At 26.0% G+C, this 24,397-nt stretch overlaps 4 protein-coding genes and 1 long non-coding RNA gene across 5 annotated transcripts; 3 read left to right on the top strand and 2 right to left on the bottom strand.

Moving 5' to 3' along the window:
• Positions 1-685: 685 nt before the first annotated feature.
• On the top strand, positions 686-17,320 carry LOC126906938 (patched domain-containing protein 3). The gene is made up of 10 exons (XM_050687893.1): positions 686-995; positions 11,048-11,329; positions 11,599-11,998; positions 13,800-14,143; positions 14,406-14,606; positions 14,672-14,803; positions 14,863-15,176; positions 15,318-15,530; positions 15,601-15,810; positions 16,056-17,320. Exons 2-10 carry the CDS (start codon positions 11,053-11,055, stop codon positions 16,992-16,994), a joined length of 3,030 nt encoding a protein of 1,009 aa, XP_050543850.1. The 5' UTR covers positions 686-995; positions 11,048-11,052; the 3' UTR covers positions 16,995-17,320.
• LOC126906939 (uncharacterized) lies at positions 6,033-8,157 on the top strand. Its single transcript, XM_050687895.1, has 2 exons — positions 6,033-6,078; positions 7,108-8,157. The coding sequence occupies exon 2, from the start codon at positions 7,314-7,316 to the stop codon at positions 8,148-8,150; it is 837 nt and encodes a 278-aa protein (XP_050543852.1). The 5' UTR covers positions 6,033-6,078; positions 7,108-7,313; the 3' UTR covers positions 8,151-8,157.
• LOC126906942 (uncharacterized) lies at positions 7,430-22,954 on the bottom strand. The gene is made up of 3 exons (XR_007704390.1): positions 22,838-22,954; positions 22,503-22,807; positions 7,430-7,542 (listed from the first exon to the last, which is right to left on the bottom strand). It is a non-coding gene; the product is annotated as an uncharacterized LOC126906942 (long non-coding RNA).
• Positions 18,764-20,898, bottom strand: LOC126906941 (uncharacterized). Its single transcript, XM_050687897.1, has 2 exons — positions 20,849-20,898; positions 18,764-19,819 (listed from the first exon to the last, which is right to left on the bottom strand). Exon 2 carries the CDS (start codon positions 19,611-19,613, stop codon positions 18,780-18,782), a length of 834 nt encoding a protein of 277 aa, XP_050543854.1. The 5' UTR covers positions 19,614-19,819; positions 20,849-20,898; the 3' UTR covers positions 18,764-18,779.
• On the top strand, positions 22,125-23,173 carry LOC126906940 (uncharacterized). Its single transcript, XM_050687896.1, has 2 exons — positions 22,125-22,807; positions 22,838-23,173. Exons 1-2 carry the CDS (start codon positions 22,274-22,276, stop codon positions 23,135-23,137), a joined length of 834 nt encoding a protein of 277 aa, XP_050543853.1. The 5' UTR covers positions 22,125-22,273; the 3' UTR covers positions 23,138-23,173.
• The last annotated feature ends 1,224 nt before the right edge of the window (positions 23,174-24,397 follow it).

Below are 24,397 nucleotides of genomic sequence, written 5' to 3'. Positions count from 1 at the left end.
TATTACACTTATAAATCATAAAACTTGTAATCAGGATATAAATAAGGATATAGGAAATCATGTAGCTTTTGGAACAATCGACCAATTTTTTTTAATTAAACACTATCTAAAGATTTGTATCGAAGCGTTTTTTATAATACAGATTTTAATCACTGTCAGATATCACTATACTTGACCCAACTATGACACTTCACTGTGCCGCGATCCCCCTGTGCTGGTTTTTTTATGTTTTTGCTGTGCAATAAAATTGCTAAAAGCGACGTATCAGTCTTTTGATAATTAACCACAGAACAAAATTTATTTGCAGTTTATGTACTAAATATTTTTTTTATACAGAATATATATGATTTTACAAATAAACTTTATATAATTAAAAATAACAGTCTACAATTTTTGTAGCGTGTTGTCTTTATCAACTTATCTTCATAGCGCAATGTACCGGCCACGGGCAGTGCATTAGCCAGTCTACTTTTGTAAATAATATAAACATATGAACTGTTTGCTATAGTTCGTGTTTTTATTTATTAATAATAAGTATCACATTTATTCTTAGAGAATAAAACAACTGTAGTGTGATTAAATATGAAATACTTTACATCCAAGTTGTTTCGGCAAAAAAAACATGAAATTACAGCATCGAAGTATAAGATGTTGTTGCTGACTGAGCACGCAAGTTAGTGGTAGAGAAAACCCGTTAGCTGTCGTTCGCATAGACGTCTATCTTCTGTACGGTGTTCGGTTAGTGTGTTCAATACGTCCGGTATACCCGTGCGAAACTTTTAATTGTTTACATTTAATTTTTATGATCGCACGGAAAAATGTTTTAAAAGTTAAGCGTTAAATTGCGTGTAAATGATTTTTAAATTTGATTCGTCCGTGTTACAGTTACCAAAATTTCAAATTAATTTTGTTTAATTTGGTTGAATTTTGTATTTTTTTTTTTATTAGCTAGTAGTAATTATTGAAACTACATTCGTAGGAAATTACTAATAAATGTGAGTAAATACTATAGTTTAATTATCGTCTTAATCGTATAAGATGTTAAGTAAAAAGTCGTTAAAATAGAGCTCTATTCATAAGTGTATTATAGTTACTGTTTTATTTTATTTATGTATAAGACTAATAATTACTATTATTATTTTAAGAAAATAAGGTCTCAACTAAAAAGTTGTCAAAATAGAATTGTAATTATGTGGACACGGATTATTAATATTGCCTTTGGCATAATTAAATGGAAGCTTGGGGGGCTTAGCCCTCTTAATTTTAAAATTATACCCCTTGACGTCATTGTTTCTAGCTCTTGGCAAATTTTATAAATGGTTAGTTAATAATTCATTTTAGTTTTTTGAAATTTTTTTCAAAATATGTTTTTAGATATTTTTAGTAACTTAAAATATATCCACACATTTTCATCAAATTTCCTGTTACGCCGATGATAATTAAAATTGTATTTTATTTATACATACCGACTAATATTTTTTTTAATGTTCATTATCATGAACTTATAAACATAAAGTTAAAATTAATGTTGAAAGTAGGATTTTTAAGAGCTGGATAGTCTTAAGACTAGTTGTTTAACTGAAGCTATTAATAGATTGAATATTATAATTATATTATTAAATAAAAAAAACTGTATTCTACATTGAGCAGATATTATAAGATAAAATGGATTTTGTGAGAATTGCTGGTTACTATCATAACTGTCATAACATAATGTACAGTTAAAATGGTAATTATGTTGTTAACTTACAGTTAGTCACGTCTGTGGGAGATCAACAAATTGAAAATCACGACCAGTGAAAACTAAAATCCTGCGGATAAAACAAGTGCTTATTTTGATTTAAATTTATCTGAAGAAAAATAAACATTTATTGTCATTGACAAATCAGTTTTAGTAGAAAAGGCGTTTAAATGCGTATATAAAAAATCGTAAAGTTGCGACATTTTGTACTTATCGATTGTAAAAAGGTAATACATTTATTTAAAAAGTATAGATGATTTTAGTAGTGTAGAGAGACTAGGAAGTCTTTGACGATGTGAATTAATGTTGACCTTGACCGGAGTCTTTTTCATACATAACAGTGACGTACACGCCCAAGAAACGTATTCGCTTTTTTCGATTTGGGATAACGAATGGTTGAGTGAATTTATTAATTAGAAAATTATTATATTAAATGGAATGTATTATCAGTTCTATGATTGTGTTACATTAAGATATATAATTGATAGTGAGCGACTCGGTCATTAAAATAAGATCCAAAATATTCCTGTACATTTAGCATGAAAAATTATTTCATAGTCAAATTATGTTGTTTACAATAAGTAATTTATTGTATGGCAACAAGTCAAAATGTGTTACACTTATATTAGAAATGAGACTATAATTTCATAAAAATTAATAATTCGTGTTCAAATTATAGTATACTAATTTATTGATAGAAACATATTAAGACTGTGTTCAATCAAGTTTATTTTAAAAACATAAAAGGTGTATCAGATAGATTTAAAAAATATTTATTACGCTCAGGATAATTTTTGAATGTTTGTTATTTTTTTGATCACGAGAAAATTAATTTAACTATGTTCTAACAGTACAAAGTTTTTTTGTGTGTTTTTTATGGAAAATTAAATTTTTTAACAAAGTTATTTATTTTCTCATAATTTACTCATCTTTATAATAAATTTCTGCTAGTCTATGTGTTGAGGTTTAAATTACTGGTCATATAAACATACATGAACTAGCAACGAGTACTGCACAATGACCTAAATCATTTACTACAGTTTTTGCACCGATCCTCATTATAGTTGTTAATATACGAGTAATTTTACAGAAGAAATATTGCTTAGGTGCGTAATAAAACACATAATGTACATAAGAATATTAAACAACAAAACACGAATTACCCATAATTGTTTGTGAATGTCTATTTTTATTATTTTTCTTCCAAATGTCTGCCTGTCATAACTAGAAGTAGTATAAACTAAAATTCATTAAAAAAACGTTAGTAAAATTTAATTTAATAGTAGTATTTATATAAAGGTCACGATTTGCAAAAAGAAAGTACGCAATTGTTATAAGCGAAAGTATGTTAATATAATAACAATAATTAAAATAAAGTTTTCTGATTAAAATAAAAATTTTTAAAGTCAATTTTCCTAACTTAATCAAAGAACCTACGTGAATGATCTCCCTGGACTTGTAATAAAAGTTGTTATTGATGTTTTTTTTATTTTTTGAGGGAAGTTTTCAGCAAAAAAATTTACACTTGCATGTCATCAAAAAATTTTAAATACGCCCCTGCACTTAATAGTTATTAGACTTAGTAAATTTGTTTTATTATGATTTTATTTACCTGACTATGAAATAACTTAATGAAATATATAAAATACTTAGTATTTTAATGTTACCGATTTGAATGAGAATGGTGAAATGTATTAATACCATATTGAATTTTTATTAAAATAAAAGTTACCAAACTTAAATAGTTGATTTATTATAGTAAATCTAAATTAACTAATGTATATTTTAATTTATACTTAAATTTTTAATCGATTAAATTATATTATACTTAAGTAAGGGATACTATCAAATTCAATCTGTAACACTGCCTTTTTTATTTTAATGTACATGACCACTTTATACTAAATAAGTTTTAAAATTATATTTGATATACCATATTGTGTTGGCATAGAAATGAGATTTTTGTTAAATTTACAAAATACAGCATTTACTGTTAGATATTACAATGTCATTTTTCTTAGGGGTTTTCCATCAAAACAACTTAAACCTCTGTCAAATTTAATTCACATAGAAATTAATTTATGATATAAAAATATAACATTTATTATGATATATAATCACATTAATGACTCAATAGAAGTTATCGGCCGGCAATTTTCAATATCATATCATTGTCAAATATTTATGTAAGGAAATGTTTGCTGTCATTAAAAAACTGAAGTTTATTTAATTTTGAGATTCAATTTTATTTAGTAATTCTTTACAAGGAGATATTTTAACATTTCTTTCTTCGTAATTCGTATAATTTACCGTAAAAAACGCATAAGTTAAACAATCGCAACGTCAAAACTGTATATTTTCGTCTCTCAACGCGGGTCATAATCATCTCATACCAACATACCTAACCTACACATGTATGCGCCTCGCGGTCGTTGGGACATAACACAACTATAATGTTCCGTTATTTAAGCGGTTGTCGGATTTGAGATAGTGCAAAACCGGATTGAATAATACTTATGGTATAATTGTAATGTAACACATGAGTGTAAAATAATATTAATATCCAAATTTCATTAGTGTTTTTTTTTTATTATTAGCAATGTGTTCACATACAAATCGATGTGTCTAGAAGAGCTAAACTGGTCCTTCGTAGGAATTTAGGTTCTATGCTTAGAATTCCTATACACATATTCATACGATACAAATCATCTGCATACGAGTTGGAAAACATTGTGTCATTGTTCTCGTCAGCTTATGTCCTTATAATAGTTCTTTATTTGAATAGTTCTTGTAATTTTCGTAATATTAAGTACAAATTAACTAAAAGTATTTAAAAGTTATTAAAGTAAAATCGTATATTTTCACTATTAGTTTTGCTCTTTTGACAAAATATTTAATTACTAAAAATAAATAGGTTAACGAAAGTGGAGCACAACGGGTACACTTAGAAAATCTGCGTATCAATTGTATACTGATTGAATTCAAAACATTCAAATAGGAAATAACTAATATTATACATTTATGGTGCCAAGTTTAATTTATACTTGGTATGTCGAATAGTAATAATTATATAAATCTCCAGGTATCTTTTACAGAGTTTTGAATGAATCATTAGACTGTAGTTTAAACGTATCTGTATTATAGATTGTAAAAAACATGAACACTATTTTAAATTTATACCTTATAGACTATATTTTATATTAGCTTAGAAGTCAATTAATCACAAAAGAAAAATTTTTGGTATACATTTTTTTTTAATATTGTAGCACACTTCAAAAATTTTAATTTGATATAGGTTGAAAAATAAAGTCGTTATAAAAATTGATCTGAAAAAAACTTTTGTACATGAGTGAAAAGTCTCTTTCAAACCCTTTTGATACTTAGGTGATACAAAATTCATTTGTTTGTGAGTTTTGTCTTTTACAGCCAATTTTTAATCAGTTCATAAGTACTAATTTTCATTAGCTATCATAATAAAAACTATCTATCTTGTTGGGGTCTTAGTACTCATTAATAATTCATATTGTAGTCAATGTAGTCATTTTAGTTTTTCGATGTTTGTCCATGAAATATCTCACCTCTCATTCGACCGATTCAAATGATCAATATGTAAAAAACGTGATTGAATGAATAATATAAAAATATAAATTAATAAATTTATTAAAAAATACTAATTGTATATAGGTTATTATTTTAAGAAGATTAGTTCTTGTTATTTAGTAAATAAAACTATCGTAATTCGAACTTTTTAGAAATATCGCAAACGCCTTAACTTGTTACCGTATTTATAATATATATAACTGACCTAATATATATTATATATTAGGTCAGTTAATTAATAAAGTATATTATATATTATAGTGTAATATAAAGTATAATATATATTAATAAAGCATTAATTTTAGAATTTTAGAAAAATTACAAAACCGTAATAATTGAGTATTTAAAAATAAAAATAATTATATAATGTTGACATAAAAATGTCAACATTATATAACTTCTTTTTTAAATACAATTGTTTAAAAATTCCTTCGTTAAAGCTTATGTAATAAACTTAAATTTGGAAAGAAAAATTTGTCCCAATGACTTATCTTCTATGCGCAAATGGCTACCGTAGTTAAAACAACATGATATTTTTATGTTAAAATATTCGATTTTTAATTATCGACTTTAAATTGCTATACAATTGTTGAAAAATGGATGGATCAATACAATTATTTATAAATACGATTAGTTAGATGAAAGTAGTATTTTAGTGATAATTCATCGTTTTTGAGTTGTTATTTTTATTAAAATTTATCATAACTTTTTAAAAAATGTATGAATGATAAAAAAATGTAAGTTAAAATTTGACACGAAGACTGGTTTTCTCTATGTAAACGTTTTTCAAAGTTAAACAAAACAAGTTAAAAATAACTGATTTCCGTGTTGTTATAATTTTTATTCCATTTTTTTTTTTAAATTATTTATGCCTATATTTATATATTATATAATATGTATATATTCATATAGAATAAGTAGGGATAAATACTCCCAACCGCCCCTTTTATAAATATAAAATGAAATAAGATTTAATTGATAAACATATTATTAATAAATACTATTAATTTATATTTTAGGGATGATTTTTGCCCCTTTAATTGTCCAACCAACAAATTTATTTAATTAATCATAAATAATATAGTAATGAGTAATTATTATTACAAGTAATAATTCAGTATATAAAAAATATAAGAAATTCTCTTTTTAAAAAAAATCATCTAGTTACCAATGAATTGTTATTAATTACGATGTCAATATCATAACTGAAATAAAAATAACAAACTAAAGTCGGAATAATTTCAATTAATAAAATTAACTTTGTCTTTTTTTGCTGTTTATAAATACATACATATAATTTTCATGTACGTTTGCCATAAAAGTATCCAAATATAAAACAATTTTATAATTTTTTCTAATTTATCCGTAAAAATTACAATACTAAATTTAATTACTATAGTAAGTATCTAGTAAAATTTTTACTTATAGATCATAGAAATTTTAATCAGCGCATAATTAAGGAAATAGGAGTTCAATTTGATTTTGAAATAATCCAATAATTCCTTCTAAAAATTAAACACTACATATTTTCGTCGATGCGATTTTTATGAAAGTGATTTTAATCATTCTCAGATATCATCTAAACTTATCTCAACTATGATATGCTCCCATTGAGCTAAGTTTTTATATTTTTCTCCTATATGAAAAAAAAAATTAATTTTTAATTTTTTCTGACAAAAGTTGTTTAAAAATAAATACATTTCTGTATATCTAAAAAAAATACAATGTTCTAATTTAAAAATGTTTTTCTTATAAATTGCATATAGTTATCAATTTCATTGGTATTGACAAAGTGTTCGATTTGCGCAATTGTTTTCAACAAACACTATATTATTAAAATGGTCCTTAATATATAAATACGGTAAATGAATTAAGACCACTGTGATATTTATAAAAAATTAAGCTTGGATTTACTAAATAACAAGTACTAAACTTATTAACATAATAAGCTATACACATTTGATTTTTTGTAATGAATATAACAATTTATACTTTTGTTTTATTCATTAACATATGTTATTCACTGGATATGAAAAACCTTTCCTATGATGAAGTAAATGAGTACAGGAAACAAAATTCAAATCTGATGGAATTGATAATATTACCAAATACAATTTACACAGATCCAGATACTGTTCAAGTAATTGATGAACATTTATTTTACAATAATGACGACATCGATGTCGTAGATAAAAGTAAACCTTACAGAGGAACAGCTCCTGTGGGTTTTTACGTTACGGAAGTTATCGGGAAGTCTCTGGGTCAGGTGTTGAAAGAAACTATTGACGAGAGAGAAGATCTCTTTGAAGGAATGGTTTGGATTAGAAATGTTATCGAAAGCATAGGAATCTCAGCCATGTATCGCTTTTGTGTGATTTCATCAAAGATTGCGACACCAATTGCATCGCGTCGCATTGTTTTTCTTCTTGCACAAAGTAAAAAATTTCTTTATTTTTTAAAAGGAAAGTTTATGAAATATCAATTACGAATTGAACCAATTGATGAATTACTATCATACATTGATGATGTTATAAATGCAGGAAAAGTTAATTTCTCTGTAAAATATAAATATATTGAATCATGTGGTAATTTTATGAATCGTTACAGTAAATGTATAAATTTGGTGAAATTGTTTGATTATTCGTCTATTTACAACATTGATCATGGTACTAGTTTAAGAAATGAATTATTTTTCACACTATCCTTCACAAATTATCGATTATGTAATTTTTTACAAGATAAAGCTGTAGAAGAATGTAAGTTAAAATTATGTAAAAATTCTATAGTTATGGTTTTTTTAAATTATTAAATACATATGTTTTTAATATTAAATCTACACGTAGACATATTTATTATTGTATTTTAAAACTACAAAAATAATTTTTATTTTTAAAAAATAAGAAAAAAGAATTGATATAAGATTAATGTGAATGTGTCAATTGACTTATTAAATTTTTTTAATTCTCCTTATAATATTTATTTGTAACAGCAAAACTAGTGTACAGAATTTTATTATCATAATATTTAATTTACTTTTATATACAATATAATAGAGAGTATTGGGATCACTACGATGCATCGATTTGTTTTAGATAATTTGACATTGTTCCTTGCTTAAAAAATTGTGAATATGATATGAATTTTTTTTAACGAACTTGTAATTGGTGAACTGAACCACATAATGACTTATTTATTATACATTTGAGATATCCTGTTTTGAAAAAAACACAGCACAGTGGTAACGTGGCATAGTTGGGTCAAGTATAATGATATTTGATAGTGATTAAAATCACTATCATAAAAATGCTTGTTTATTATTCCAAATGCTGAATGATCTGCTATTCCCTTATTAATATCCTGATTAAGATAAAATTTGTTGAATGAAAGAGGAATATAAATATTAATTCTCATCAAAAAAATTTATTGATCCATACACTTTTCAATTAGTTATAGCGTTATAAAGTTAAAAATGTAAAATATAAGATCGAGAATTTTAACACAAAAAAAGCATACGGTAGCCATTTTCAAGACAAAATAAAGTTCGAATTTTTTTTTTCCATCAAAAAGTACATTATATTATCTTTAATTTAAGATATATATAAAAGTGTCAAACTTTCCAGAATACTTTCAAAAGTTAAGCTGAAAAATTGTCTTTTTAATTCCCTCCTTATGGTCAGGTAAAGGTTAAATAAATCTAAATTTATTAAAAAATCATCTAAATATATATAATTTATAAATTCATCTATAAAAAAAAAATTAAATTGATTTGGTTATTTTTAAAAAATGTATAGCAGTTTTAAGTAAAAAAAAAAAAAACCCAGCACAGGGAGTCGACGCACAGTGGTGACGTGCCATAGTTGGGTCAAGTATATTGATATCTGACAATGATTAAAATCACTATCAAAAAAACGCTTCGATGCAAATCTTTAGATAGTGTTTACTTTTAAAACATTGGCGGATTATTCTAAAAGCTACATGATCTGTTATTTCCTTATTAATATCCTGATTAAGATAAAGTATGTCGAATGAAGAAGGGGGATATAAATATTATTGATCTAACATTTTTCAATAAGTTATTGCATTCTAAAGTTAAAAATATAAAATACAAAATCGAGAACTATCACACAAAAATAGCATTCGTTATGAAGTTAATTTTATTATATATATTTATATAAATTATGACATTTTTTTGCTATTTCAATACAATGCTGAAATTTTTTTAATTCTGAAACGAATGATGCAATTTTATTTACTTCTTCAACAGCTAAAACACAAATGCCACTAATAATATATTATATGACATATGCTTCCATCCATTAATTGAAAAAAATACAATTAAAAAATTTGTTTTCGTAAATGTATTGGAAAAATTTGAAATGCCTCTTGTTTTTTTACTGAGGAATAAATGATTGCATTTTTTGAAAGATGAAATAATTTTGTATATATTATTTTAAATAAGCTTAATGTAGAATGTAAATTCTTTTTCAAATAAATTCAAATCTATAAAAGATCTTCAATAATATGTTGACCAATATTAATGATTTTATTTTCTATAACGTATTTTGTGGTGCGCACAATGGACTAACAGGTCTGAGTGCATGGGCATTATGTCCACCTCGATAATAACTAAAACTAAAAAAAATAACGTATTTTAATTTATAATTTTCAAATTTACAAAGTAAATTGAATTTTCTAATAAATAATAAATTGAAATTAAATTATTTTTAAACGATACAGCTCAACATTGCCTATTAATAAAAGTATTCCAATCATTCAACAATTGATTGATGAATTATTTTATGGTCTGCAAGTGAATTCTGAAAGTTTTTAAATCTATTGATTTCAACATTTTTATTTTTAGCAATCTCGCTTAAAGATCCCGAAACATTGTTTAAGTTAAAATTATTGTTATTGTATTTAAAATAAGAATTGATTATTTATGACAAATATTATTTAAAATTAAAAACATATTCAAAATATGAATTTAAAACTAAAAAATATTAATTAAAAAACGGACAAAAATAACTTTATATAAATATATTTTTTTGAAAATTCGGTTAATAACATAAGTAAAATTGATCTTTATATATAAATATAGATTATGTTAAAAAGTTTTGTGTTTTAATAACGTTCAGAAAATGTCGATCCCTTTTAAAAGTAATTGAGTTAAGGTTGCAATGCAATGTGATTTAGGTTTAAAAAAAGTGTTCTGTCGATTTTTTTTCTATCAAAGATTATATAATTTAAAAGTGTAAAAGTGTAAGGCACTTACTCCAAATAACAAAAAGACAGAAGTCTATATGTTGTAAAACAACTGATAGACAGTATTCATTGTATGCATTGTATTATTTATGTATATATATTAGTAATTCATATGAAGAAAGAAACTAGAATTAGAAACTACATATTAGCGGTTTATACGTTTTACTATAATATATTTTATGACAGACCTAAGTTGATAACATTTAAATATAAATTTGTATATAAACAAAAAATAGGATATAAAAAAAAAATGTTTTAAATATCCATTTAAAATTAGCTTAGTGCGATTTGAATATAACTTAATAATTAATAGATAAATTATTATTTGTATACATCATTTATGTACTTGATATATGAAGTCACAACCATAACTTATCATAATACATATATATATATAAAAACTAATGTATTTCATGACTTATGTGATCAAAATTATTTTTTCAGAAATTATGGCTTGTGGAATTGAGTTTATTGATAAATGGCTAACAAAAGCTTTCTACAGATTAGGTCTAACAGTGGCTCGACATCCAGGATACTTTTTAATAATACCATTACTCTTGACTATTATTTGCATCACAGGTTTTCAAAGAATACACTTTGAAATAGACCCAGAATATTTGTTTAGTCCAGAAAAAGGACCCGGTAAAACAGAACGGGCAATTATTGAAAGCAATTTCAAAATGAACTACTCTTCACTTTTTAATCCTACGCGAATAACAAGACCAGGTAAAAATAATAACTTGTTTATTTAGACATCAATAAAAATTTAAGCTTTAACATAAATAAAAGTATGGGAACTATTTTATAAAAATCCTTTTTTCTTATTTCATTATAATATTTTGTATCCTTTTCATCAAAAAAATTCTAGAAATTTTGAAAACTTTCTAATAGAATTAATATAAATTCAAAATTATGTCTAAATAAATTAATAAAATAGTAATTAGTATTCAATAAAATATGTGTTTTGTAGCTGAATTTTTCTAAAATTATTTTAGGACGATTTGGTCGTATAATTGTTATACCTAAAAATGGCGACAATATGTTATCGGCTGAAATATGGAAAGAACTTCGAATATTAGATGAAATAGTAAGAAACGCCACAGTAATTTGGGGACCAGAGAATTCTGTCTATAAGTATGACGATATTTGTGCTCGGTGGATCGATCAATGTTTTCCTAATGATATTTTAAATCTTGATTATATAATTGATGATATAGTCAATGGATCAGTAAAGCTAACATTTCCTATTACATTTAACCCAATTACTTGGGATGCACATACTTTTCCTATCTTTTTTGGACGTACTAAATTTAATGAAGATGGTGTCATAACTAGAGTACCTGCTTTACAGCTTGTTTACTTTGTAACTGCTGATACAAAATATCAAGAACAAAGGTATATAAAAACGTATTTATTTAAATTATATATATTTAACAAGACTTCCGGGTCATAGAGAGTGTACCGGAAATCGCGTGTAAAAAGACAGGATTATAACCCGCGACCAAGGCGTCGAGGAGACAAACCTTAACACTAGGCCACCATACACTTATTATATAGTTCTCAATACATTTTCATATTGGTTGATAACGTGATGTGTGGTTGAAGGAAACACGGGACATTTTTTTAATATCTATCAACCTATAAACAATAAATATAGAAATTTTGTATACCTAAATGAAAAGTGTGATTTTTTGCAAATACTTACCAAATAAAATTTTTACGGGTCCATAACAAGTTTTGTAACATTACTTTCTGAAAACTTAGAAATTAAATAGTACACACTGTACTATTTAAAGTTAATATAATCACACTGATTATATTAACTTTAATATAATCATGACAAATAAACATATTATTTATCATAATGATGTATTTAATTGGACATATTAAACTATTTATTTAAAAAAAAAAAGTGTATAATAAGCATTTAAAAATGTACAAATTTAATGTAAAATGAAAGGAAAGAATATAAAATTCGTCTATAGCATTATAAAATAATATATATTATTTTATGCCTAGACTAAAATATATTTTAGTCTAGGCATTAATCGTTAAATCGTTAGTTTAATTAAGTTAGGTGCCTCTTTTTGGAGGATTTAATTTTAAATTTATCGCAGAAATATACAAATAAATTCAATTTTGTTCTTTTGACTTAGCGTAACTGAAAAAATATACAGTGTGATTTTTAAAAATAATACCCCCTCTTTTTTCGCTAAATAATGATTTTTTCATAAAAATGTACAAATTTAAATTTGATTTATTATTATAAACCATAATGAATATCAAGTTTATTAAGTCCAACCAATCACATTTAACAATTAAAATTATCAGCTTCACTCTAGGGATCGCTACTCTTCTTTTTTCTGATTCATTTTTTCCTATTTAAATCAGTTCTTTCGGTAATTTCAAAGTACATACAACCTGCGACACTCTACTCAAGATTCTTACTCTCTGGGAATAAGTATTTTTTTATTTAATTTGGACTTAAAATATTTTTTTTAAATAAACAGAATTTGTAATACATTTCAAGTGAATTTTGTTTTGGTGAAGTTTTTATTTGTTTATTTGTTCATTAAACAATAATGTTTTATTTTTCTTATCACGGAAATAAATGTCAATTCATATCTTAAACGATAAATTTTTAAATGATTTATTTTTATAATCCAACTTTGAGTGTTTATTTAATGATAGATATTCATTGTGAGCTTTTCTCAATCAACGTTAGATTGTTAAAAATATCGTTACGTGACATAGAATATAAAGTAAGTGCAAGTTTTATTCATGCTTTCAAGCCAAAAGCAATTTATTGCATATTAAACCATTAACGACATTAATTAAGATAAATTATAAAATTTTGTGAAGGATATTTAACATCATTTAATATTTAACCCCCGACATCAATCTATTATTTTGTCATAAACATTTATGTTTATTTTATTTATTTGACCATTGTCTTTATCTGTTCAGCTACCATTTACTTTCCTTTCTAAAACTTTCTCATTTTTATTTATATTTTATTATATTTCAACCTTTCCACCATTTCTTTTTTTTGTTTATTTTGTACATTTTTATGGAGAAATCATTTAACAAAAAAATATCACACTGTATATGTGTAGCTTTTAACAGATCTGAATGTTTTATTTCAACTTATTTTATATTTAGAAATTTAAATTTAAATTCTCATTTTATTTTACAGAGGTTCTTTATGGGAAGATGCATTCCTTGAAGCTGTCGGCAGAGCTGAAAGTTCGGAAAGATTTAAATACATATCGACAGCACGTTTTGCGTCTCGAACTTTAGACATTGAACTAGAAAATAATACAAGGACCGTAATACCATACTTTTCATCAGCGTTTATTTTGATGGCAGTTTTCTCAGTAGTTACTTGTATGATGACTGATTGGGTACGGAGCAAACCAGTATTGGGATTGATGGGTAACGTGTCCGCGGCAATGGCTACTGTAGCTGCTTTTGGGTGTGCCGTTTACATGGGTATACCGTTTATTGGCATTAATTTTGTATCTCCATTTCTCATGTGTAGTAAGTACACATATAATTATTTATCTTAATAGCCGTTTAATTAAGTAAATGATTTACTAGTAACAAATACTATAGTAAATATTATTAATTCGATTTTAATTTTGCTCTTACATAAAACAAAATTAAATGATTTACGATGTAATTTAGTTTATTTTGTTTTATGATTTTATCTCTTTCAATAAATTAACTAAGTTTTTTTTTTCTTTTTGATATAATATCATTAGTAATAGAGTTAATTTTAATTCATTTATTTTACCCGTAGGCATAGGTATTGATGATACATTCGTAATGCTGGCTGCGTGGAGACGTACCCCTGTAACATTAGATGTTCCAGAAAGACTTGCAAGGACTCTTTCCGATGCCGCTGTGTCTATAACTATAACTTCAGTCACAGATATTGTCAGTTTTTGTATAGGTAAATTCAGTCCTTTCCCAGCCATTCAAATTTTCTGCTTATATTCAGGTATTATCACCCAAAAATGTATAACAAAATTGATAAAATATTATCACCTAGAATATTACTATTAGGTTTTGCTGTGTGCTTTATTTTTGTGTGGCATCTGACATTCTTTGCTGCATGTATGGCAATAGCAGGGTATGCAGAAAAGAGTAACCGACATTCAATCACCTGCATGAAAGTCAAACCTAATTCTTTATCAAGTATAGAAAATAAAAAAATAATCTTTATTGTACTATTCAATAACTCAAGCATTTTTTAGATAAAGAATCGTGGTTATATCGAATATTTTGCGCGGGTGGAATCAATCCACAAGATCCAGATAACCTTCTGGACAATCCAGAAAACGCTATAATGGAATGGTGTCGTGATAGCTTAGGTTGGGCTTTGAATCAATGGTATATGAAAATCCTAGTTATACTAGCTTTTGCTGGATATTTAGCAGGGGCCATATATGGTACTACAACTATACAAGAAGGTTTGCAGAGAAATAAGTTATCTCGACCCGATTCATATTCTATTGAATTCTATGAAAGGGATGATTTTTACTTCAGGGAATTTCCATATAGAATTCAGGTATCTTAAAAATAATTATTTGACTATTTTTATGGAATCTGAAGTTTATTTTAATTTAAAAAGAAATTAAATTTTCACAACATTTATTTATTGTTTCAAACGACAAAACATTAATAGGTCAGCTAATTTTCATGATTATAGGTGGTAATTAATGGTGAATTAGACTACTGGAATGTTGAAGTTCAAAATCAAATAGAAAACTTGACTGAAGCTTTCGAAAGTTCACGTTTTATATCTAATCCAATATATACAGAATCATGGATTCGTTCGTTTTTAAATTACATAGATAGAAATCAAGAGGAACTTAACATAACGATCGACACAAGGGAGTCCTTTATAAAAACATTAACTGAGGTATTTAATTTAGAAAAATATATTTTTAAATAAAAAATTAATATCTAATGTTTTTTTTTTAATTATAAAGTTATGGCTATTTAATCCTAATCCTTTCTCGTTGGATGTGAAATTCAATGAAGACAAGACTACTATTATAGCTTCCCGTCTTATGATTCAAGCTGTAAACATTAGTAATGCAAATATAGAAAAAGATATGGTAAAAGAATTGAGAAGAATTGCGCACGAGTCTCCGTTGAACGTTACAGTTTTTCATCCATACTTTGTGTTTTTCGATCAGGTAGTTTGTAAAACTATATTCGATTCAATGATTTCAGACTTTAACCATAACAATGTGATTTTAATTAGGTACTATATCATAGAATATATGATAGATAAATTATTATTATTTTGTTGAACTAATTTTATCTCTTAGTCTTATAGTATTAATTTTTTGCGAATAATAATTTAACTTGTGTACTCACATTGTTTTATTTTAAAATGCAATTTAATTAATAAGACTTCTAATTTTAATTTTTTGAATAGTTTGAACTTGTGCGCCCTACATCCATTCAGTCAATGTTGGTTGGTGGTGCAACTATGATGCTGATTTCATTTTTGTTTATACCAAACATATTATGTTCGTTGTGGGTGGCATTTTCAATAGTATCCATTGAACTTGGAGTTGTCGGATATATGGCTCTTTGGAATGTTAATTTGGACACAATTTCCATGGTAAACCTTATAATGTGTATAGGATTCTCAGTAGATTTTACCGCACATATATGTTATGCATATATGTCTTCTGAAGCAACTTCACCAAAAGATCGGGTACGGGAAAGTTTATACGCACTAGGATTGCCTATTATCCAAGGTGCTATAAGTACTATTCTTGGTGTAGCAGCGCTAATTCTAGCTGGTAGTTATATATTTATGGTTTTCTTTAAGATGATATTCTTAGTGATTGTTTTTGGAGCATTGCATGGAATGCTACTTTTACCAGTACTCTTATCATTATTTGGCCCAGGAGCCTGTTGTACTAGTAGTAAAAGAAAAAGGCAATCAATAATTCACCAATCATTTTTTAATTCTTACTCTATACCGCATCCATCATTGCATCATCCTCTTAATTCTATTGATGGAAGCAAAATAATTAATTATTATGATAAGCCTGTAATATCCAAAATAGAAAAAGATTTAGGCTTAGGAATATCTGATGACACAAGTGAACATAATTCATCAAAATCACAAAAAAAACGTAGAGAAGCCGCCGAGGAAGAATTACAACGACGTAAATATTTGGATGGTTGGCGAAAATCCTACAGACAAGAGATTCCGTCATCAAACAAAATGAGTTATCATAATAGCATATTTATAAGCGACGAAAACAGACATAAAAGTTATGTCCCTAAGGACATAAATCAACCCGCACAAAAAAATTATCGTGACGATCGACTCTCTAGGAAAAATGGACATTTTCACTGATTTTAATGTTATTGATTGAATAGAAGTGTAAATAATCTTGTTTAAGTAAATAAATATTCATAGACATAAGTTTGGGAACTTAGAAGGATTTAGCTTCTCGAAAACTTGCTATAGCCTCCTTAAAATTTAGAAATTATATGTATTTTTATGTAAATATATTTTTTATAATTTATGCCTATGGTATGTTTTAGTTTTATAACAATGTAAAATAATACATATATTATTACATATATCTATGTAAGTATATTCATAAATTTATTATCAACGATTTTTAATTTAAATTAAACATAAGAATTTGCTCAATGTTTTGTGATACAATAATTATAATACAAAATATAATTTACTAAAATATATTATATAATCATTATTATTATTGTATGTTTGTAAATTAAAAATGTATATTTATTACCTTTACTTTTTTCGTGTAGTATATTGAAATTTAGATTTCTTGTAGTTTCATTAGAAAAGAAAGCAATGTTTGGCTATAAGCATAGAGATTTGATATAAAATAATGAATTGTAGTTAGACATCTTTATTTTTGACTTTGTGATGATTTTTTCAATTGTTCAACTCTTATATAGAGATATATAAGAGTTATACCAAACGCCCGACTCGATGTCCGTGACTGTGAATCCGCGGTCCATCACGCCGATCGCCGCTCTACTGGACCGGTCCAATAACCAACCGGCAGAGTCCCGGAACAATCCGGCGTACGGGTCCGAGATGATGCACACGTCAGTGCCCATCTCATATGCCACCCGCCGGACCAGGTCCTAAGCAGCCCGACAGTGGTTGAGATTTGTTTGCAGGAATCTCATCCACTAACGGGCTGCGCTCCGGGAGACACCTTGGCCTTACCGCATGCCATACGCCACGGCCCAAAGTCCAACAAGTGCCGCACGACCGACGACGACCCGCCGTAAATGATACGTTGAGTCTTCTTCTCGTTGTTAAAGTGGAAACGTCGAGGATGTACGCCACACCGACTACGGACGTGTCGCACGACCGGATCGCTGAACCGACACACACCCGCGTACCGTCGCCATCAACGCTGCTAACTTTTTGACGTCCGAGTTGGACTCCTCGTCGCCGACGACAACGAAAGAGCCGCGATTATTATTGTTAACTTTATTCGTCTTTTCGGTTTGTTTGTTTATAAATAACCTGTTGTTGTTGAACAATAACCGGCCCACGAGTCTACCCTCAAAACCAGTGTCGACTACATTATTGCGACGCAAGTCAAGTCAAAACATCTCAACGTAATTGTTCGTTTTTACCACAAAGACAAATGCAGAAAATCAAATTTTTTTTACATTTAAGTATATTGCATAAATTTTAATTTAAGATCTATATATATAAATGTGTCATTATTTTCAAAAAATGTATAAAATTAAAAAGAAAAAATTTATTCTTTGAAGAAAAGTTGTATTTTCAAACCCATATTATCATACAAAACACCAAATGATAGGAAAATATCATATGTATCTTAAAAAAAAATTATGTTGATTTCTAAATTTTTAAAATCGTTATTGCAGATTTAAGAAAAAAAGTGAAAATATCAAAAATTACTGATTTTTAAAATTGTAATTTTTTTTTGAAGATTTTCCCTATTTACGGGGTACGAGGGAAAAAAATTGAAAACATGTTCTCTATTTTCACTGAACATAATTAACCTAAAAATTTTAGTGAAAAAACTTACACATTGCTTATTAGTTACATAAATATATAATATTAATACAAAATATATTGACATATTTTAGTTTCTCAATTGATTTTTATAGTTAATTATAACAAACTACTACAATAAGGAAATTTTATTGGTTCATAGATATCCCATTGAAATATAGAGTCTCTTATTGTTTTATTACATAGTCGATTATAAGTTAAAAAGAAAGTAAATTTAATTTCTTGTTTAAGATCAAGGCTAAAACTAAAATCTAAAATAGACTTCGAATTATAAAAAGACACCAAATTTATACAATTGCCGTAACGGCTTATAAAATTACGACATGATTCAATAAACTTTTTTTTTATAGCAAAATTAATCTTCTTTTCTTTGCAGACATCATCAATGTATAATAGTAGGTCATCAATGGGTTCAGACCGCAATTTATATTCCAAAAAGTGTCTTTTTAAAAAAATTAAAAAATTTTTACGTTGTTGTAAAAAAAGATTAATACTACGATATGCTTTTGGCTCGGCAATCATCGATGTAAACGAACAAAAGCGATACATGGCTGAGATTCCTATGCTTTCGATAACATTTCTAATCCAAACCATTCCTTCAAAGAGATCTTCTCTCTCGTCAATAGTTTCTTTCAACACCTGACCCAGAGACTTCCCGATAACTTCCGTAACGTAAAAACCCACAGGAGCTGTTCCTCTGTAAGGTTTACTTTTATCTACGACATCGATGTCGTCATTATTGTAAAATAAATGTTCATCAATTACTTGAACAGTATCTGGATCTGTGTAAATTGTATTTGGTAATATTATCAATTCCATCAGATTTGAATTTTGTTTCCTGTACTCATTTACTTCATCATAGGAAAGGTTTTTCATATCCAGTGAATAACATATGTTAATGAATAAAACAAAAGTATAAATTGTTATATTCATTACAAAAAATCAAATGTGTATAGCTTATTATGTTAATAAGTTTAGTACTTGTTATTTAGTAAATCCAAGCTTAATTTTTTATAAATATCACAGTGGTCTTAATTCATTTACCGTATTTATATATTAAGGACCATTTTAATAATATAGTGTTTGTTGAAAACAATTGCGCAAATCGAACACTTTGTCAATACCAATGAAATTGATAACTATATGCAATTTATAAGAAAAACATTTTTAAATTAGAACATTGTATTTTTTTTAGATATACAGAAATGTATTTATTTTTAAACAACTTTTGTCAGAAAAAATTAAAAATTAATTTTTTTTTTCATATAGGAGAAAAATATAAAAACTTAGCTCAATGGGAGCATATCATAGTTGAGATAAGTTTAGATGATATCTGAGAATGATTAAAATCACTTTCATAAAAATCGCATCGACGAAAATATGTAGTGTTTAATTTTTAGAAGGAATTATTGGATTATTTCAAAATCAAATTGAACTCCTATTTCCTTAATTATGCGCTGATTAAAATTTCTATGATCTATAAGTAAAAATTTTACTAGATACTTACTATAGTAATTAAATTTAGTATTGTAATTTTTACGGATAAATTAGAAAAAATTATAAAATTGTTTTATATTTGGATACTTTTATGGCAAACGTACATGAAAATTATATGTATGTATTTATAAACAGCAAAAAAAGACAAAGTTAATTTTATTAATTGAAATTATTCCGACTTTAGTTTGTTATTTTTATTTCAGTTATGATATTGACATCGTAATTAATAACAATTCATTGGTAACTAGATGATTTTTTTTAAAAAGAGAATTTCTTATATTTTTTATATACTGAATTATTACTTGTAATAATAATTACTCATTACTATATTATTTATGATTAATTAAATAAATTTGTTGGTTGGACAATTAAAGGGGCAAAAATCATCCCTAAAATATAAATTAATAGTATTTATTAATAATATGTTTATCAATTAAATCTTATTTCATTTTATATTTATAAAAGGGGCGGTTGGGAGTATTTATCCCTACTTATTCTATATGAATATATACATATTATATAATATATAAATATAGGCATAAATAATTTAAAAAAAAAAATGGAATAAAAATTATAACAACACGGAAATCAGTTATTTTTAACTTGTTTTGTTTAACTTTGAAAAACGTTTACATAGAGAAAACCAGTCTTCGTGTCAAATTTTAACTTACATTTTTTTATCATTCATACATTTTTTAAAAAGTTATGATAAATTTTAATAAAAATAACAACTCAAAAACGATGAATTATCACTAAAATACTACTTTCATCTAACTAATCGTATTTATAAATAATTGTATTGATCCATCCATTTTTCAACAATTGTATAGCAATTTAAAGTCGATAATTAAAAATCGAATATTTTAACATAAAAATATCATGTTGTTTTAACTACGGTAGCCATTTGCGCATAGAAGATAAGTCATTGGGACAAATTTTTCTTTCCAAATTTAAGTTTATTACATAAGCTTTAACGAAGGAATTTTTAAACAATTGTATTTAAAAAAGAAGTTATATAATGTTGACATTTTTATGTCAACATTATATAATTATTTTTATTTTTAAATACTCAATTATTACGGTTTTGTAATTTTTCTAAAATTCTAAAATTAATGCTTTATTAATATATATTATACTTTATATTACACTATAATATATAATATACTTTATTAATTAACTGACCTAATATATAATATATATTAGGTCAGTTATATATATTATAAATACGGTAACAAGTTAAGGCGTTTGCGATATTTCTAAAAAGTTCGAATTACGATAGTTTTATTTACTAAATAACAAGAACTAATCTTCTTAAAATAATAACCTATATACAATTAGTATTTTTTAATAAATTTATTAATTTATATTTTTATATTATTCATTCAATCACGTTATTTATAGGATATGAAAAACCTAATGTTTTTCAAGAAAGCAAACAATCTCATTTTTAATTTTAAGAACCAATTTTTGGATTACAAATTACGGTTTGAACCAATTGATGACGTCTGCAAAAAAAAAAATAGGTAATTATGCTGAAAAAAACAGTAAAAAATAATCAAACTAAGAAATGATCGTTTTCTTAGAATTTTTGAAGTATTATTTTGGATGATATTAAAACAATATTATTATGATTGAAAGTGAAATGTGGGTTCGTTTACTTTATCTTTAGGCATTTCTTATACACACTACTTCTCATACCCTAGTTTAGAAATGATAGTATATTGAGTCGTAGTTAAGGTGTTTCTCTGTATAGTTTAATATAAAAATTAAACTTAAAACGTTTTTAAAAAAAATTGACTTGCTACAAAAATAATCGTATAAAACGATTGTTTGACTATAATTTATATTTGATCACCTGCTTTTGAAAAATATTTCATTGTGTATACTTTGTTGTGTATACTGTGTTTAATTATAACTTTTTTTTATTTTTCATGAATAACCCTACCAGAAATAGTTAAAGGAGTAAAAAGAAAAAATTCAAATCTGATGAACTTGATCATTTTTTGCAATATTTATAAAAAATTAAGCTTGGATTTACTAAATAACAAGTACTAAACTTATTAACATAATAAGCTATACACATTTGATTTTTTGTAATGAATATAACAATTTATACTTTTGTTTTATTCATTAACATATGTTATTCACTGGATATGAAAAACCTTTCCTATGATGAAGTAAATGAGTACAGGAAACAAAATTCAAATCTGATGGAATTGATAATATTACCAAATACAATTTACACAGATCCAGATACTGTTCAAGTAATTGATGAACATTTATTTTACAATAATGACGACATTGATGTCGTAGATAAAAGTAAACCTTACAGAGGAACAGCTCCTGTGGGTTTTTATGTTACGGAAGTCATCGGGAAGTCTCTGGGTCAGGTGTTGAAAGAAACTATTGACGAGAGAGAAGATCTCTTTGAAGGAATGGTTTGGATTAGAAATGTTATCGAAAGCATAGGAATCTCAGCCATGCATCGCTTTTGTTCATTTACATCGATGATTGCCGAGCCAAAAGCATATCGTAGTATTAATCTTTTTTTACAACAACGTAAAAATTTTTTAATTTTTTTAAAAAGACACTTTTTGGAATATAAATTACGGTCTGAACCAATTGATGACCTACTATCATACATTANACCCATTGATGACCTACTATTATACATTGATGATGTCTGCAAAGAAAAGAAGATTAATTTTGTTATAAAAAAAAAGTATATTGAATCATGTCGTAGTTTTATGGGCCGTTACGGCAATTGTACAAATTTGGTGTCTTTTTATAATTGGAAGTCTATTTTAGATTTTAGTTTTAGCCTTGATCTTAAATCTGAAATGGAATTTACTTTCTTTTTAACTTATAATCGACTATGTAATAAAACAATAAGAGACTCTATATTTCAATGGAATTATTATGAACCAATAATATTTTCTTATTGTAGTAGTTTGTTATAATTAACTATAAAAATCAATTGATAAACTAAAATATGTCAATATANAAAAAAAAAACGAGGTCATTGTTTACACACTCCAAGGATACTCGCCTATATATTACTATGGTTCGAAAGATTTACACCCTGTATATTAATGCAACTAATAAGCAATGTGTTAGTTTTTTCACTAAAATTCTTGGGTTAATTATGTTCAGTGAAAATAGAGAACATGTTTTCAATATTTATCTTACGGGTTTTTCCCTCATACCCCGTATGTAATTGTTTTTATTATTTATTTATGTAATTAATATACAAAGTATATCCATATTTACTAAAAGTTTTATGTAACTCATGGGTTTTCTGTAACAAGTCAATGGATTGTATCCAAAATAAAAATTAACAACTTATGTAATACCTTGAAAATGTTTTATAGTGGTTAATTATTTTTTAAAATGATACGAATTTGTCTTATATTTTAGTAAAAGCTCATGAATATCCGAAACCAATATCTAAATAAATATTTTGAGGACATGTTTAGTATCGTTTTTAAATTTTTTATCTTTTATAATAGAATAATTACAATAGTTTCAGGGTTTTTTTACTATTAGGTGATTCCCAAACTCAAAGTGTTTCGAGATCGAAAATTCAGCTTTCAACATGAATAATCGATGCCGTCAGCGCGTTTTTCAAGGTACTTGACGTAAAGTCGTTTTCAGCATACTTCCTTAAGTAGATTTCGATGTGGGACCGCTGCATTGACTCAGTGGGAGGAACTTTGCAAAGGAATAATTATAATTTTTGTCTAAATATATTTATCGATACTTACCAATTTTACTTTCAGTTTTTATTGAATAACCTTTGTATTTTAGCATAGAAAATTTATTTTTTGTGGAAATACGTATAATTGTTATTTAAAAATCTGATATTTATTATAGAAAATCTAAATTACTTATTCAAAAAGGATCAAAATATTGTTACAAACTAAAAAATTGTACGTACAACGCAATAATTATGGTTAAAAATAAATAATTAGTTGCAAATAATAAATAATAATAATAAAAGTTTTTTGTACTTTTAACAAAGTTTTGAAGCGAGTCCAGGCAACATTTATAAATAAATAGTAGATAATAAAATTTCCTGTTCAATGCTGTAAAGTGTATATATCGGCGCTCGGTATGGTTTAATAGGATAATAGGTTTCAACTAAAAAGTTAAATAATTTTACTTTGTTATTTATTAATTATTTAACTCTATTAATGTGATCTATTACCATTCTATAATAT

This window comes from Daktulosphaira vitifoliae, unplaced genomic scaffold, assembly GCF_025091365.1.
Source record: "Daktulosphaira vitifoliae isolate Bord-2020 unplaced genomic scaffold, ASM2509136v1 Scaffold_5, whole genome shotgun sequence".
In the NCBI taxonomy this organism is placed as follows: Eukaryota; Metazoa; Arthropoda; class Insecta; order Hemiptera; family Phylloxeridae; genus Daktulosphaira; species Daktulosphaira vitifoliae.
The sequence above is the reverse complement of the archived record's forward strand: the minus strand, read 5'-3'. Positions and strand labels throughout refer to the sequence as shown.